Here is a 12,265-nt window from a genome sequence, read left to right as displayed (position 1 = left end):
AGGGACGTGTGTCCGTGCCTCACACCCCTCCACAGCACGTTCTGTGGCTGGAGGAAGAACTGCCTGTTAGCAGAGACCAGGAGAGCAGTGGACGAGAGGCCCGTGGGGACCAGACAGCATCAGCAGCAGAGGGTCAGGACCAAGCGCCTCCGGGTCAGTGGGCACCTCCCAGCTAAAGCCTCGACTGCCTGCGGCAGAGCCTCCTCCGGCGCAGGTTGAGCCTCGAGTTTGCAGCTGCCAGCGGGGCAGAGCGCGAGCAGCCCTAGCCTAACGCCCGGTGGGACCCCAGCACCAGTGCCAGGACAAGGCCACCCTCCAAGGCCCCCGCCCAGCCCCACAGCGGCTGGAGGCCTGAGACGGTAGACAGGACGCTGGACACAGGGGCTCCAGTTCTCCATCTGCTCGTTTATTAGTTCAAGAAGCACAGATGACAGCCAGCCACACCCGGCACTGGGCGCTGCTGGGGACCGAGGCTCTCTAAAGTGGCTGACAGTCTGACGGTGCGGGAACACTGTCAGAGCCCCTGAGACCAGGCTGGGGCCAAAGGCTACCTGGGGGCTCCACAGTATGGGAGGCAAATGTCCAGGAGAGTAGGGCGGAGGAGGCTGAAGAGAGGCCAGGAGCCAGTGGTGGAGGAATTTGCTGCAGAGGGGCCTTGGGACAGGCCGTGGGCAGGGCAGGCCATGGCAGGAGGCCTGTGGGATGTCAGCGTGGAGCGTGAGAGGCGGAGCAGGGGGCACATGGATGGGGCCTCGGCCGGCTGAGCTGGGGCAGCCCACCCTGTGAGGTTCGGCTGTGGAGCTCCTGGGCCTCCGTGGGGGGCTCGCACTGTGCCCCAGGCCTGTGCTGCGGGAGGGCCTCTCTGTGCTCCAACAGCTCCTGCAGCACCCGCAAGCAGGAGGGGAACAGGCAAGCTTGTTCTACACTGCCACCGTTGTCTATTCTCCTGGAGAGGCCCATATTTTCCTTAAAATATTCAATTTTTGGTCAACCGTGCCTGAAGTTTAATTAGAACACAATCACTACACTTTCACAAAAAGACTGCTTTCTGTTGTGTGCTCTATCACGCGTTGCCCAAGATGGGTCCAGATGTGTGAAGTGGGGCGGAGGAGCCGCCGCCATGGTGGAGATCAGCCAGACCTGCAGCACCGTGCTCCTGCCTGGCAACGCAACCACACGTCACCAAGCCCAAGCGGCACTTCTGGGACTGGCACTATGAATGCCACCAGATTAGTACCAACTGGGACATTCTGGGCCTCTCACATTTAGAGGGAACTGAAACCTTCAAAGTAATCTGGATCTTACTAAGATCACAATGTGGCTGCATTTGCAGATATTTTCTAGCATACAACTTCCCTCTGAAATCATACGAATCTCTAAGGCTTTTCTTTTAAAAAGCAACAATATAAAAGGATGTTTACCCCGAAATACGATACACCTGAGGATGAGTTTGTGCTCTCTGAACACACCCAGGCAGCCCGAGCAGCGACTTGGGCCACACAGAAAGTCCCAGGCTATCCTGGGTCACACCTTTCTTTTCTACTAGTTTAGGGAGTGAGACGACAAACAGTGGGTTTTTTTTTTTTTTTTTTTGCTAAGATAGCACCCTAAGATGTCGAGAAGATAAGCTGATTTGGGGAGGAAAGGAGCAGTCCCCACATGCATGAAGGGACAGTCAGACTGGGCAGAGGCACTAACTGGGGAAGCCTCCTGCCACTGGGAGATGCCACTGGGCAGCGGGACGAGCCACGGGGAGTGCCACAGGAGCACAGGACCGCTTAGCTCCTTGCAGCTGCCTCACGTGCTGGCCTCGTGTGGAGCAGAGGGTTTGCTTCTGAAGTCCCCTGCCAAGTGGCTGCACCTCTCTGCTGTCCCCCCTTATGGATCTGAGGGTGTGCATCCCCAAGACCACCTCAGCCTCTGAGAGCCGAAGAGCCCTGCCTTCCCGTCGTGTGTTCCAAGAGATATGCAAAATGAGCAGCATTGTCCCAGAATGCGCCAGTGACCAAGGAGCCCCACCGCAGCTCTCCTGGCCTCTGCGGGGACAGTGACTTGTCCTGCTCACAGATACACATGGCCGAACATGTCCACACAGCCCACGTCTGCACAGCAACATCCTCTCACAGCGTCTTTTAGACAAAGCACCCCCTCTGCTCATGCTCGGCACTTAAGGTCAGAAAGGCAGCGTTACCGTGGGCAGGAAGGTAGGTGAAGTGCTGGTACTGGCTTCGCTTTCTCTTCCCGTTGCAGACGTAGAAACTGACTTGGACGGGGCTGCTTATTCTCTGGTTGCGGAAAGGTGGAATCTCGACCACCAGCGAGTTCTAGCGAGAACATGGCAAAGAGGAAGCAGATCATTAGACCCTCAAGTAGAAAGGCATCGCCCCAAACCGCCCTGCGGCTCCTCGGCCGGCTGAGACTCCAGCTCGAGTCCCACCAACGGTTTCTAGCATACCACCACCCCTCTGCCCAGAGAGCCTCAGTCGCAGCGGCCTCTGCACACGCGGCCTGTGTGTTGGAGCAAACCGGACCCCTCGCTCACCACAGGAGGCTGACTCCCTGGAGGTCTAGAACCTGGGTGATCCTGGTGGAACTGGGCACCTAGCCCAAGAGTGAAACCCGCAGGGTGTGTGGTGAGCACCTGCCACGGAGGGAGGCTGCTTCTGGGTGGCGAGGGGTCTTCAGCAGACCCTCCGGCTGTGCCGGCCCTAACACTCAGGGTCAGTGACCTTCAGACGAGATCACCACCACCTGTCAACTGGCGGGAGTCACCTTTCCTCCTGGTGGTACAGCCCCTGCCATGTGACAAGTGAAGCAGGGAAGGGGCATGCTGGCTGGGGCCACCATCTTGGGGACAGCTCACCCAAGCTAAAGGGCACAGAGTGGCATGCAGCCCAGGGACAGGTCAGAGCACAGGCAGGAGCACAGGGCAGTTTGGTGATTTGGGCTTTATTTTTTGTTCTTAAATAAACATCCACCACCTTTTCACAGAAATGGTGCTCCTCCAAGGGCAGGTCTAGGAAGCCGGCCGTGGGTGGGGCTCTGGGTGGGGCTCTGGGTGGGGCGAGCAGCCGGCCCAGTCCCAGCCTGAGGGGCTGCAGAAGCTTGAGGTGCCGAGGAGGCCGGGTCTGCAGGGCCAGGCCAGGCCTCCTTCTGTGTCTCATCAGGTGGTTTAGGTTAACAATCGGGGACAGGTCAAGGAAGCCCAGTGCATCACTTCTCGTGGGAAAGTAATCGGGAGAAAATCAGCCGTCACAAGATTGATTGAGTCGTGTTCACAAGTCGTGAACGTCAGGACGAGCCGCTGGTCCAGCTCTCCTGTTACAGAGGAACAACTGAAGCAGCCATGCCGGCCTGGACCCTCGGACGGCAGGATGTCCCCGCCTGGCCTCAGCCCCGGGGCCCACACTGGCTCCAAGCGGACTGTGCTGGTTGTTTTATGAACTTCATCCATTGGGGGGAAGCAAGAGGCGTGTGGTTCTGCTCTGCCTGGGCACTCTGTCCCCTCATCAAGGACCACCTGGGAGAGACAGAGCCACCTCAAGAGGAGGGGGGGAGCCGGGGCATGTGCTTGGGCCCAGCAGGACGCCCTCTTGCACCACGCAGCCTGGCCTGCCTGGTCCGGCCTCCTGGCTGAGGAGGTGCTGCTCTAGGTCTCATTTGTACAAGGAGGACTTGGAGAAGAGAGGGCCTGTGGCGCTGCTGCCCGCACACAGCTGGTGCTCGACCGCAGTGGCCTCCTGTCCATGGTGGAAGAAGCACACCCTCAGAGGACAAGCACGACAAGAAGAGACCAGAAGGAAACTTCCTACCCAGGCCACGGCGGGGAGGAGGCAGGGCTGGGCCGTCCTGGGTGGCACAGCTGCAGCTCACGCCTCCGACAGACAGGCCCTCAACAACGACGGAGAGGGAACAGGTGACCCGGGAAAGAACCAGCTACGCAGGGCGCAGCACCCCCGGTGGTCTGCTTTGGAAAGACGGGCTCTGTTGAGAGTGGTGCTCAGCAGTGGACAGGAAGCAGCTCCAGCTGGGTACACAGCACACACAGGTGTGCGCGCCCTGCCCCCTTGGCTCCTCCGCAGGGGCTCCTCGGGTGGCCCATGAGTGGACACTGGCTCCAAAGGGGGCCTGCATCACCAGGACAAGGCTCCCCTGTGCCAGGGAGGACCTTCCCTTTGCAACCCAGGAAAGGTTCCCAGGAGTGATCAGCACCAGGAAGGGGTTCACGCTGTGCAGTGGAAGACCGTCTTTCTGACACAGTGACCTGTAAGCTGGGCCCACGCACATGGGCAGCCAGGGCACCTCGCCAGGACGAGGTCTGCCAGGCACCCCACCCGAGTGTCCCTGTTCAGTGACATCAGCTGTCCAGTGTCCAGAGACAGCCCACGAGGACAAAGCCCTTCACCTAATGACATTTCTGAATAATCTGACGTCCATTTACACACTCGGGAGGCAGGCCAAGCCCACCCGGCCCCCTGGGCACGGAAAAGCCATCAGGCACTACAGTGGCCAGGGCAGTGAGCTACAGAGCTTGGGAGGCCTTTGGACATCTTCCAACTCTGCTTGCTGGGCCGGATGTGTTTCAAATTCCCCTAGGACTCAGCAGAACACACTGTTCACTGGCAGGTGCTGATGAACTGCATGAAAACTCATTTTCAACATCAGTGGTCTATACGCCAGCTCAGACCAGACCAGGAAGAGGTGCAGGGTGAAGGCAGAGGGCTGGGGGTGCCACACCAGCATCAAGCTGGAGGGTGGCCTCAACTGCAGACCAAAGCCAGCCCCAAGACGCACCTCGGAGAAGCAGTAACCGCTTACGGGCAACTGCCTTGTGCCTGTGGCCCACAGTGAAGAGGGGGGTGTGGGCAGATGACGCGTGTGGCCGCAGGTTGGAAATGGACTGGTGACATCAGCCACAGACCACACCACACCACGCACTGACCACAGCTGTGGCACGTGCATCTTCACTGGCCTGTCTGCAAATCCACTGAGTAGATCCGGGCAGTCTGCTTAGGGCTGCTCTCCAGGCTGAGTGGAGCTCAACACAAGAGGGTGCTGAGCACCAGGGTGCTCTCTGGAGAGGTGGCAAGTCACTGCCAAGCTCACATGCCACGGGCTGCCAGCACATATGGGCAGGGCTGGCGCCCCGTGGGAGGCTCGGAACACCCGTCTCCCAGGACAGCACTGGTGTGACAGGGCTGTGGGCACGAGGAGGCGGGACTCGAGTCGCCATTCTCTTGTGAGGTGCCCCTCCTGGGAGCCTCAGAGCCTGTCCACCTGACTCAGGAGCAGGCTCCCACGTGAGGCGCCTCAGGCCGTCCAGCCTAGTGTCTTGTGGTCACTGCTACTGTCCTAACTGTGCCTGGTATTTTGCATGCACTAGCACTTGTTATCACCAGTGTTTGCAGTTTTATTACTGCTTCTGTTTATTGTTTGAGTTGCTTTATTTTAATAAACAGGAACCGCAGCCTGTTGGGCCCTGCTGGCGGGGGACTGAGGGGTACTTACTGGTCTGCACAGGTCTCTGTCAGTCTTCGCTTCCATCTCCCAGACATGGTGGCCATCTGGAAGAAAGGACAGGAAGAGTCCTGTCACTTGAGAGTGGAAGCCTGTGCTGAGACCCCAGCAGCAGACGTCCCAGCCTAGGCTGGTCAAGGGCAGCATTCTGGGCACCGGGGGGTGGCTGGCCCTCACAGGGTGTGGCCTGCAGTGGCCTGGCCAAGTTGCTGGGCACCACGACGCTGAGGGAGCCACGCCACTGTGCCTGGGCTCCTTCCACCCTGGCCCCTGCCTGTGGCCCCTCAGCACTCAGCTCCCTCAGGAAAGACTTTCTGTGCCCAGGGCTCCTCCAGAGCAGGTGACACTGCCAGCCTGGGAGCCCGCGTGTCCACTTGCATACGACCCACCAGCCTCCCTAGGTTTTGGGGGCAGAATTTGGAGCCAGCCAGGCTCCATCCTCTGCTCAGAGGACCGACTGCAAATTAAGAAAAGCCTTTCTGTGACGGCCTCCTGCACAGGGACCCAGAAATGCAAAACACATGGTATTTTTAACCTTACCCAGTGGCCGTTTGCATGTTTTAAAAAAACAAAAGGCTCTGGAGGCTCAGTGAAAGGATGCATTGTTCTCAGCTGGCGCGAGGTGTGGGCCCACTCAGGGGCAGCTGGCAGGTGGTGTGTCTCCAGCCCCTTGACGGGCTCACTACCTGGGCTGGTCACCACGGGCTGAGGACGTCCTCCCCACAGAGGCCCCTTTTCCTCCCCAAGGCTTTTCTTCTCCAAAATAAAGTCAGTTCCCAAGGTGAACTGTTATGGGCAACCTCCCTCAGCATGGCTTAGGCTCCATTTTCAAAGAAGAAAACGTGTATCTGTTACCAACCCTGCATTATTGATAGGATCTCCTTTTTCCTCAGTGCCAGGCAAAGCAGTGGGCGGAGGGTGGAGGCCAAGGATGGAGATGTGAGTCACCAGCGGCCCTGAGAGCCTCCCAGCTGCACCAGGGCCCCCCCCCCAGCCTTGGGGACGCCTGAGGCCCAGTTCAGATCCCCTACCAGACGCATCTGCTCAGGGATCACCACGGACCTGCAGCCGCCTCTCCCGGGAAACAGCAGGGGCCGGGAGACCGGTGCTCCCACGGCTGCAGCCCCTGAAGCAGCAGCCCAAGAGCCTGGCGAACAAGCACCAGGGGCCCAGCCGCGTGTGCAGATGCCCCACGCAAGGCGCGTCAGACGGGTTCCTGCCCTTGGCTCCTGTGTGGCCAGATGCCACCCCTTTGCTCATCTCTGCAGACCTCCCCTTCATGGGACCAGGGCGTCACCTCCTTGGCACCTTTAAAGCAACTTGTGAGTCTTCTTGCAACACAGCCAAGTCTGCCCCAGAAGCGTGGGTGTGGCCACCTGTCTGCAGGGCCTGGCCAAAGCTGTGGCACAGTGGAGTTTCACCAGGAACCTTTTGAGGAGGTGCCAGCCTATGCTGGGAATGGGACTGCAGTGTAGGCAGGGATGTCGCACGTCACAAGCCCCAGGGGTAGATGCTGTTGCCTGGTCACCTCTGAGGACATCAGGGACCGCAGCGTGCCACTAGACTCCTGTGGCATGGCCGCCTGCTCAGTGGTGTGCTTTGCAGTTCAAACCTGTGGCGAATATCAGACAAAGTGCAGGTGTGGAGGTGGGTGCTGCAGTGCTGGGCACAAAGGAGAAATGAACACTTCCTGCTGTGCCATGCGGGCCTGTGGTGCCTGCCGTGTACCCACGGGGAGCCCCGTGGGCCACCATGCTGCCGGGCCCGTAGGACACCACAGGAGCAGGGCTTCCATGACACACCTGGGTCAGGTCACAAAACACGTCACGACAGCTCCTGGGAGCCACTGAGACGTAGCATCTTCAAAGACCGCAGGCTTCCTCTGGCCTTCCTGCCCACCCCAGGAGGCAGGTGGAACGCCACCTGGGCACTGCGCTCTGGGTGCCCGAGGCCCACAAGCGGCAGCACACTGTGAGGGGACCTCGGCTCTCGAGTTTCTGAGGGATCGTGGACGGTCTTTCAAAGGCAAACACGCCTGAGGCTAGAAACGTGGGCATGGCGGAGTGTTTCCAGCACAGACAGAGGCTGAGGCAAGGTGGAGGCCCACACTTGTGTCTGGGACCATGAGGAGCCCCTCCACGTCGCCACCGCACTTCCGTGAAGCAGGCTGCTGCTGGGGGCAGCCGGGTGGGCTTTGTGCGCCAGGCTCCGGGGCGGGCCGGCCGAGGGCCTGGCTGCCTAGGTGGGTTCTGTGCTCCGCCTCATCTGCAGTTCCCTGGAGCCTCAGGAGGAAGCCGTGCCCGACTCCAGAAGCAAAAATGTTCCCCATCATTAGGGAATTCCCTGCAGCGTGAGTCACTGCCAGGCTTCCCCGCCACACCCGGGCCTGCGGGTTGGAGGCAGCTTCCACAGGCCACCGGACGCCTGCGCAGCCCAGAGGCCAGTCACACGCCAGGACCAGGAGCTGAGGCACTGTTTCCAGGTGTGGAAGCGGCTGTGCGAGGCGCTGTCTCCAGTCCTGCTGGGGGGGCGCACGGCTGCCTCATGCTACAGCTCCCGTCAGCAGCCAGAGGAGAGGCCCCAGTGCCCGGCTGTGGGAGGGCCAGGGCCAACAGGCTGACCGGAGAACAGAACTGAGCCACAGCACACATCAGGAGCCCGCCACCTGAGGGGCCTGGCCGCCTGGTTGGTCGATCTCCTTAGGTCCCTGGTCTGCCTCCTCAGCAGGACTCCAGAGAGGTGGCCCAGCCACTGCAGCAATCCGCCTGGCGGGCGCTTGATGCCAAACTCGGAGTCAGCCTGTGGCCCGGCAGTGCACCCTGTGTGGGCCTGAGGAGGGACACACCTGTCCTCACGGGAACGCGCCACAGAGGTTCATCACCCGGGGTGCCCAGGGCCCTGGTGCCCACACCTGTGGAGCAGAGCAGCCACCCTGGCACTCGCCGGCCACGGGGAAGGGTGAAGCTCAGACACCTGCTTCAGCACGGACAGACCTGAAGACACTGCTGTGACAGCAGCCAGACACAGGCCTGCTTCCTGTGCAGAGCCCCGCGGCTGGGTGCCTTGGCACCGCAGCTCTGCCAAGGCCTGTGGTGAAGGCTTGCAGGAGGGCATGGGAAGAGGCGTGAGGCCGGCAGGAAGCCACGGGAGCTGGGGGCCAGGCTGGCTCTGGACTGGGACTGAACCCAGGGTGCTCTATCCATGAGCTAGCCTTTATTTTGAGACAAACCCTCACTGAGTTGCTGAGGCTGGCCTGGAATTTGCCATCCTCCTGCCTCAGCCTCCCACGGAGCAGGGGTTACAGGCCTGGCCACTGTGCCTGGCTCAGGCTCACTCTCCATGACAACACTCACCGCTGACTGAGGTCCTGGAGATCCCTTCCAGATCACCCCCCCATCCCAGCACCGCCCACATGGCCTCCCTGGGGACCAGCCTCCAGCATGTGCACCCTGGGGAGACCGTGGCCATGCCCACAGCACAGCAGGCAGCGGTGTGGCTTCTTCTGGGTCAGGCATACCGCTCAAGGTGCAGAAGCAGGGGCCACATGATGCAGGGAGCCCAGCTCCTCCTTGCTGGGGACGCTGGGTGATTCCATCCCGAGAGGGGGCCCGGGGCTATGCAGCCAGGAGAAACAGGGCCCACGCCACGTACTGCCCAGCGCAGTGATACTGGGTCTGTGCCAGCTGGGACTGGGACGCAACTCCACTGGGTGGCAGAGTCCGGGGTCTGAAAGCCCAGGGCTACCCTAAGGGAGGCTCAGCTGTGCCCTGTGGTGCTATCCTGCTTGGGGAAGCTCCTCAAGGGAAGCCCCAGGTCCACTCGCCACCCAATGGTCACCATTTCAGGGGGGAGCAGCAGTCCTGGGTTGTAGGGGGCAAGCTGAGCTGTCCATTCATGGTCAGCAGTCACAGTCTATACTGCCCACCCTGCTCCCCACAGCTCTCTGCTCTGGGCTCTGACCTCCAAGGTCAGCCACAACACACAAGAAGGCCAAGGCCCCTGGAGTTTTGGGGCTCGGCCCCTGGGCTAGGGCTGGGAGGGCTGGCCTTAAGGCAGCTCCTGCTGTGGACAGGTTCACACTCCAGACCTCGAGTCCCTTTCTTCCTGAGCCTCTGCAGCACCAGCCACACGGAGGACCACAGGACAGTTCCTTGGCTCTGAGGCCAATGCAAGAAAAAGCCTGGGACGCATCCTCTGGACACAGCCCTTCCTGGAGTCCCACAGTGCGGAGCAGAGCTGTTGGGCATTGGCACCTGTGCTTAGGTGGCCACAGGCTGCAGGGACTGGGAGCTGCTCCCAGTGAGGCCCACACCAAGGTGAAAAGCAGAGACACAGATGTGCCCTCCCAATCCTGCCTTCCCTCCAACGGGCAGAGAAGCAGGAAGAGGGTGCTTTCCAAAGCCTCGAGGACACAGCAGATGCCTTGTGTCCACGCCTGGCGGACGGAGACTAGGGAAGGTGGGGAGGGCCACTAGCACGTCCACTGCTGAGCACATGCAGTGTGAGGCCTCTCTTTTGACTTCCCCAGCTGCATGGAGGGCAGGGAGCGGTGGAGAGGTCCCCAAGGCAGAGCGGTCCTCAGGAGCCAAGCAGGTGCTCGGTCCCTCACACACGCACCCACACTCCGCCTCACTTTAACAGCACCCACGCAGGCACACGTCACAACACTCACACTCGCACAGCACGGACACTGCTCTCTTCCCAGGATGGCTTGCGGGCACGCTCTCCTAGGCCTGTGCTTGAGCAGGTGCAGACTAGAGACGCCTGTCAGGGCCACGTGGCGTGGGCTGCTGTTTCCAGCTCCCGGTGACCTTGGGGAGCGGGCGAGACCCCACGGGACAGTCGGTCACAATTAACAAACGTGCTGAGATCTGTGATGAGTGAGAGCATGAGGCCCATCTGGCCCAGGTCCGGCCCTCTTGGGCACTGCCTGTCAGCTGCAGGAAGGTGGTGCCTCTTCCCTGGGTTATGCTCCTGGGCCAGCCAAGGAGCCACACTGGCCAGCCCGGCTCCCGGAGGGCAGTCCTTCCACTCCTTCCTCTGGAGCCGACCGGATGGCCTCTTGCACACACTCGCACGTGCAGGAGGGTGCACTTCCCTTCTTCTCTAGGCTCACCGTGGCACTAGGCACTCAAGGGCCCCGTGAGCCACCCCCTCCAGGGTCCTCCTTGGGTGTCCTGTGCCAGCAGGGGGGTGGGGACAGCTCCTGCAGGCTGCTTCCCACGACACCATGCCAAGCACAGGTGGGTGGATGAGGTCAAGAGTCACATCCTGACTGCAGGTCCCCACCTGTGCACCCACATGGCCTGTAGTCCCGCCTCCGTCCACCCCCACCAAGGCCTTCCATGGGACAGAAGAGGTAGGCCTGGGAAAGGCTGGGGCCCAGTCCTAGGGAGCACACCAGGGTGCCCCTCTCCTGGACAGACACTCAGGACACCAAAGAAGAGTGGTGCTGGCAACAACTGTTGGGGAGGACAGGGGTCGGGGCTCTCTGTGGGGTTGGGGTCAGGGCTCTATGTTAGTAAAGGGTCCGGTCTCTGTGGGCTTGGGGTGGGGTCTCTGTTGGCATGGGGTCGGGCTCTCTGTTGGCTTGGGGTCAGGGCTCTGTTGGCTTGGGTTCGGGGCTCTCTGTTGGCTTGGGGTCAGGACTCTATTGGCTTGGGGTTGGGTTTCTCTGTTGGCTTGGGGTCGGGGCTCTCTGTTGGCTTGGGGTCAGGACTCTATTGGCTTGGGGTTGGGGCTCTATATTGGTAAGGGGTTGGGGCTCTATGTTGGTAAGGGGTTGGGGCTCTCTGTTGGCTTGGGTTCGGGGCTTTCTGTTGGTGTGGGGTTGGGGATCTCTGTTGGTAAGGGGTCTGGGCTCTCTGTTGGCTTAGGGTCTGGGCTCTATGTTGGTAAGGGGTCGGGGCTCTATGTTGGTAAGGGGTTGGGGCTCTCTGTTGGCTTGGGTTCGGGGCTTTCTGTTGGCGTGGGGTCGGGGCTCTATGTTGGTAAGGGGTCGGGGCTCTATGTTGGTAAGGGGTTGGGGCTCTATGTTGGTAAGGGGTTGGGGCTCTATATTGGTAAGGGGTCGGGGCTCTATGTTGGTAAGGGGTTGGGGCTCTATGTTGGTAAGGGGTTGGGGCTCTCTATTGGCTTAGGGTCTGGGCTCTATGTTGGTAAGGGGTCGGGGCTCTATGTTGGTAAGGGGTTGGGGCTCTATGTTGGTAAGGGGTTGGGGCTCTCTATTGGCTTAGGGTCTGGGCTCTATGTTGGTAAGGGGTTGGGGCTCTCTGTTGGCTTGGGTTCGGGGCTTTCTGTTGGCGTGGGGTTGGGGCTCTATGTTGGTAAGGGGTTGGGGCTCTCTATTGGCTTGGGGTTGGGGCTCTATGTTGGTAAGGGGTTGGGGCTCTCTATTGGCTTAGGGTCTGGGCTCTATGTTGGTAAGGGGTTGGGGCTCTCTGTTGGCTTGGGGTCGGGGCTCTCTGTTGGCTTGGGGCTGGCACTTGACTCATGAGTTTTGCAGATGGTCAGGGTATATGGGTGTGGGCCTCAGTGGGAGCTCTGGGCAGAGGTCAGTGTGACGGATGTGGCTCCTCTGAGTGTCCACCCCCATGTCTCCCCTGGCCTTGTTGCAGTGAGGCCCTGGCTCTAGGCCTGAGCCCAGGAGGGTGGCGCCTCCTCTGTTGCGAGTCATGTTCTCGCCCTGTCAGATGTCGGCCCATCTGGAGGGCAGGCCCTGAGAGGAAGAGGCCAGTCGTCCTGGTCC

The 12,265-nt window shown here is 60.7% G+C and overlaps 1 protein-coding gene across 3 annotated transcripts in view; it reads right to left on the bottom strand.

The window, feature by feature from the left end:
- Nucleotides 1-12,265, bottom strand: part of Nfatc1 (nuclear factor of activated T cells 1) — a 100,024-nt gene that overhangs the window by 38,106 nt on the left and 49,653 nt on the right. For all 3 annotated transcript variants that reach the window (XM_046448584.2, XM_046448587.2, XM_046448585.2), the window contains exons 7-8: nucleotides 5,509-5,564; nucleotides 2,192-2,324 (exon numbers count right to left, since the gene is read on the bottom strand). In XM_046448584.2, coding sequence (XP_046304540.1) covers nucleotides 2,192-2,324; nucleotides 5,509-5,564 — 189 coding nt within the window. The remainder of the gene's footprint in view (nucleotides 1-2,191; nucleotides 2,325-5,508; nucleotides 5,565-12,265) is intronic.

This window comes from Marmota monax, unplaced genomic scaffold, assembly GCF_021218885.2.
Source record: "Marmota monax isolate L192 unplaced genomic scaffold, Marmota_monax_Labrador192_F-V1.1 WCK01_AAM20220418_F8-fsc00060, whole genome shotgun sequence".
NCBI classification, from domain to species: Eukaryota; Metazoa; Chordata; class Mammalia; order Rodentia; family Sciuridae; genus Marmota; species Marmota monax.
This window is presented reverse-complemented; position numbering and strand designations above follow the sequence as displayed.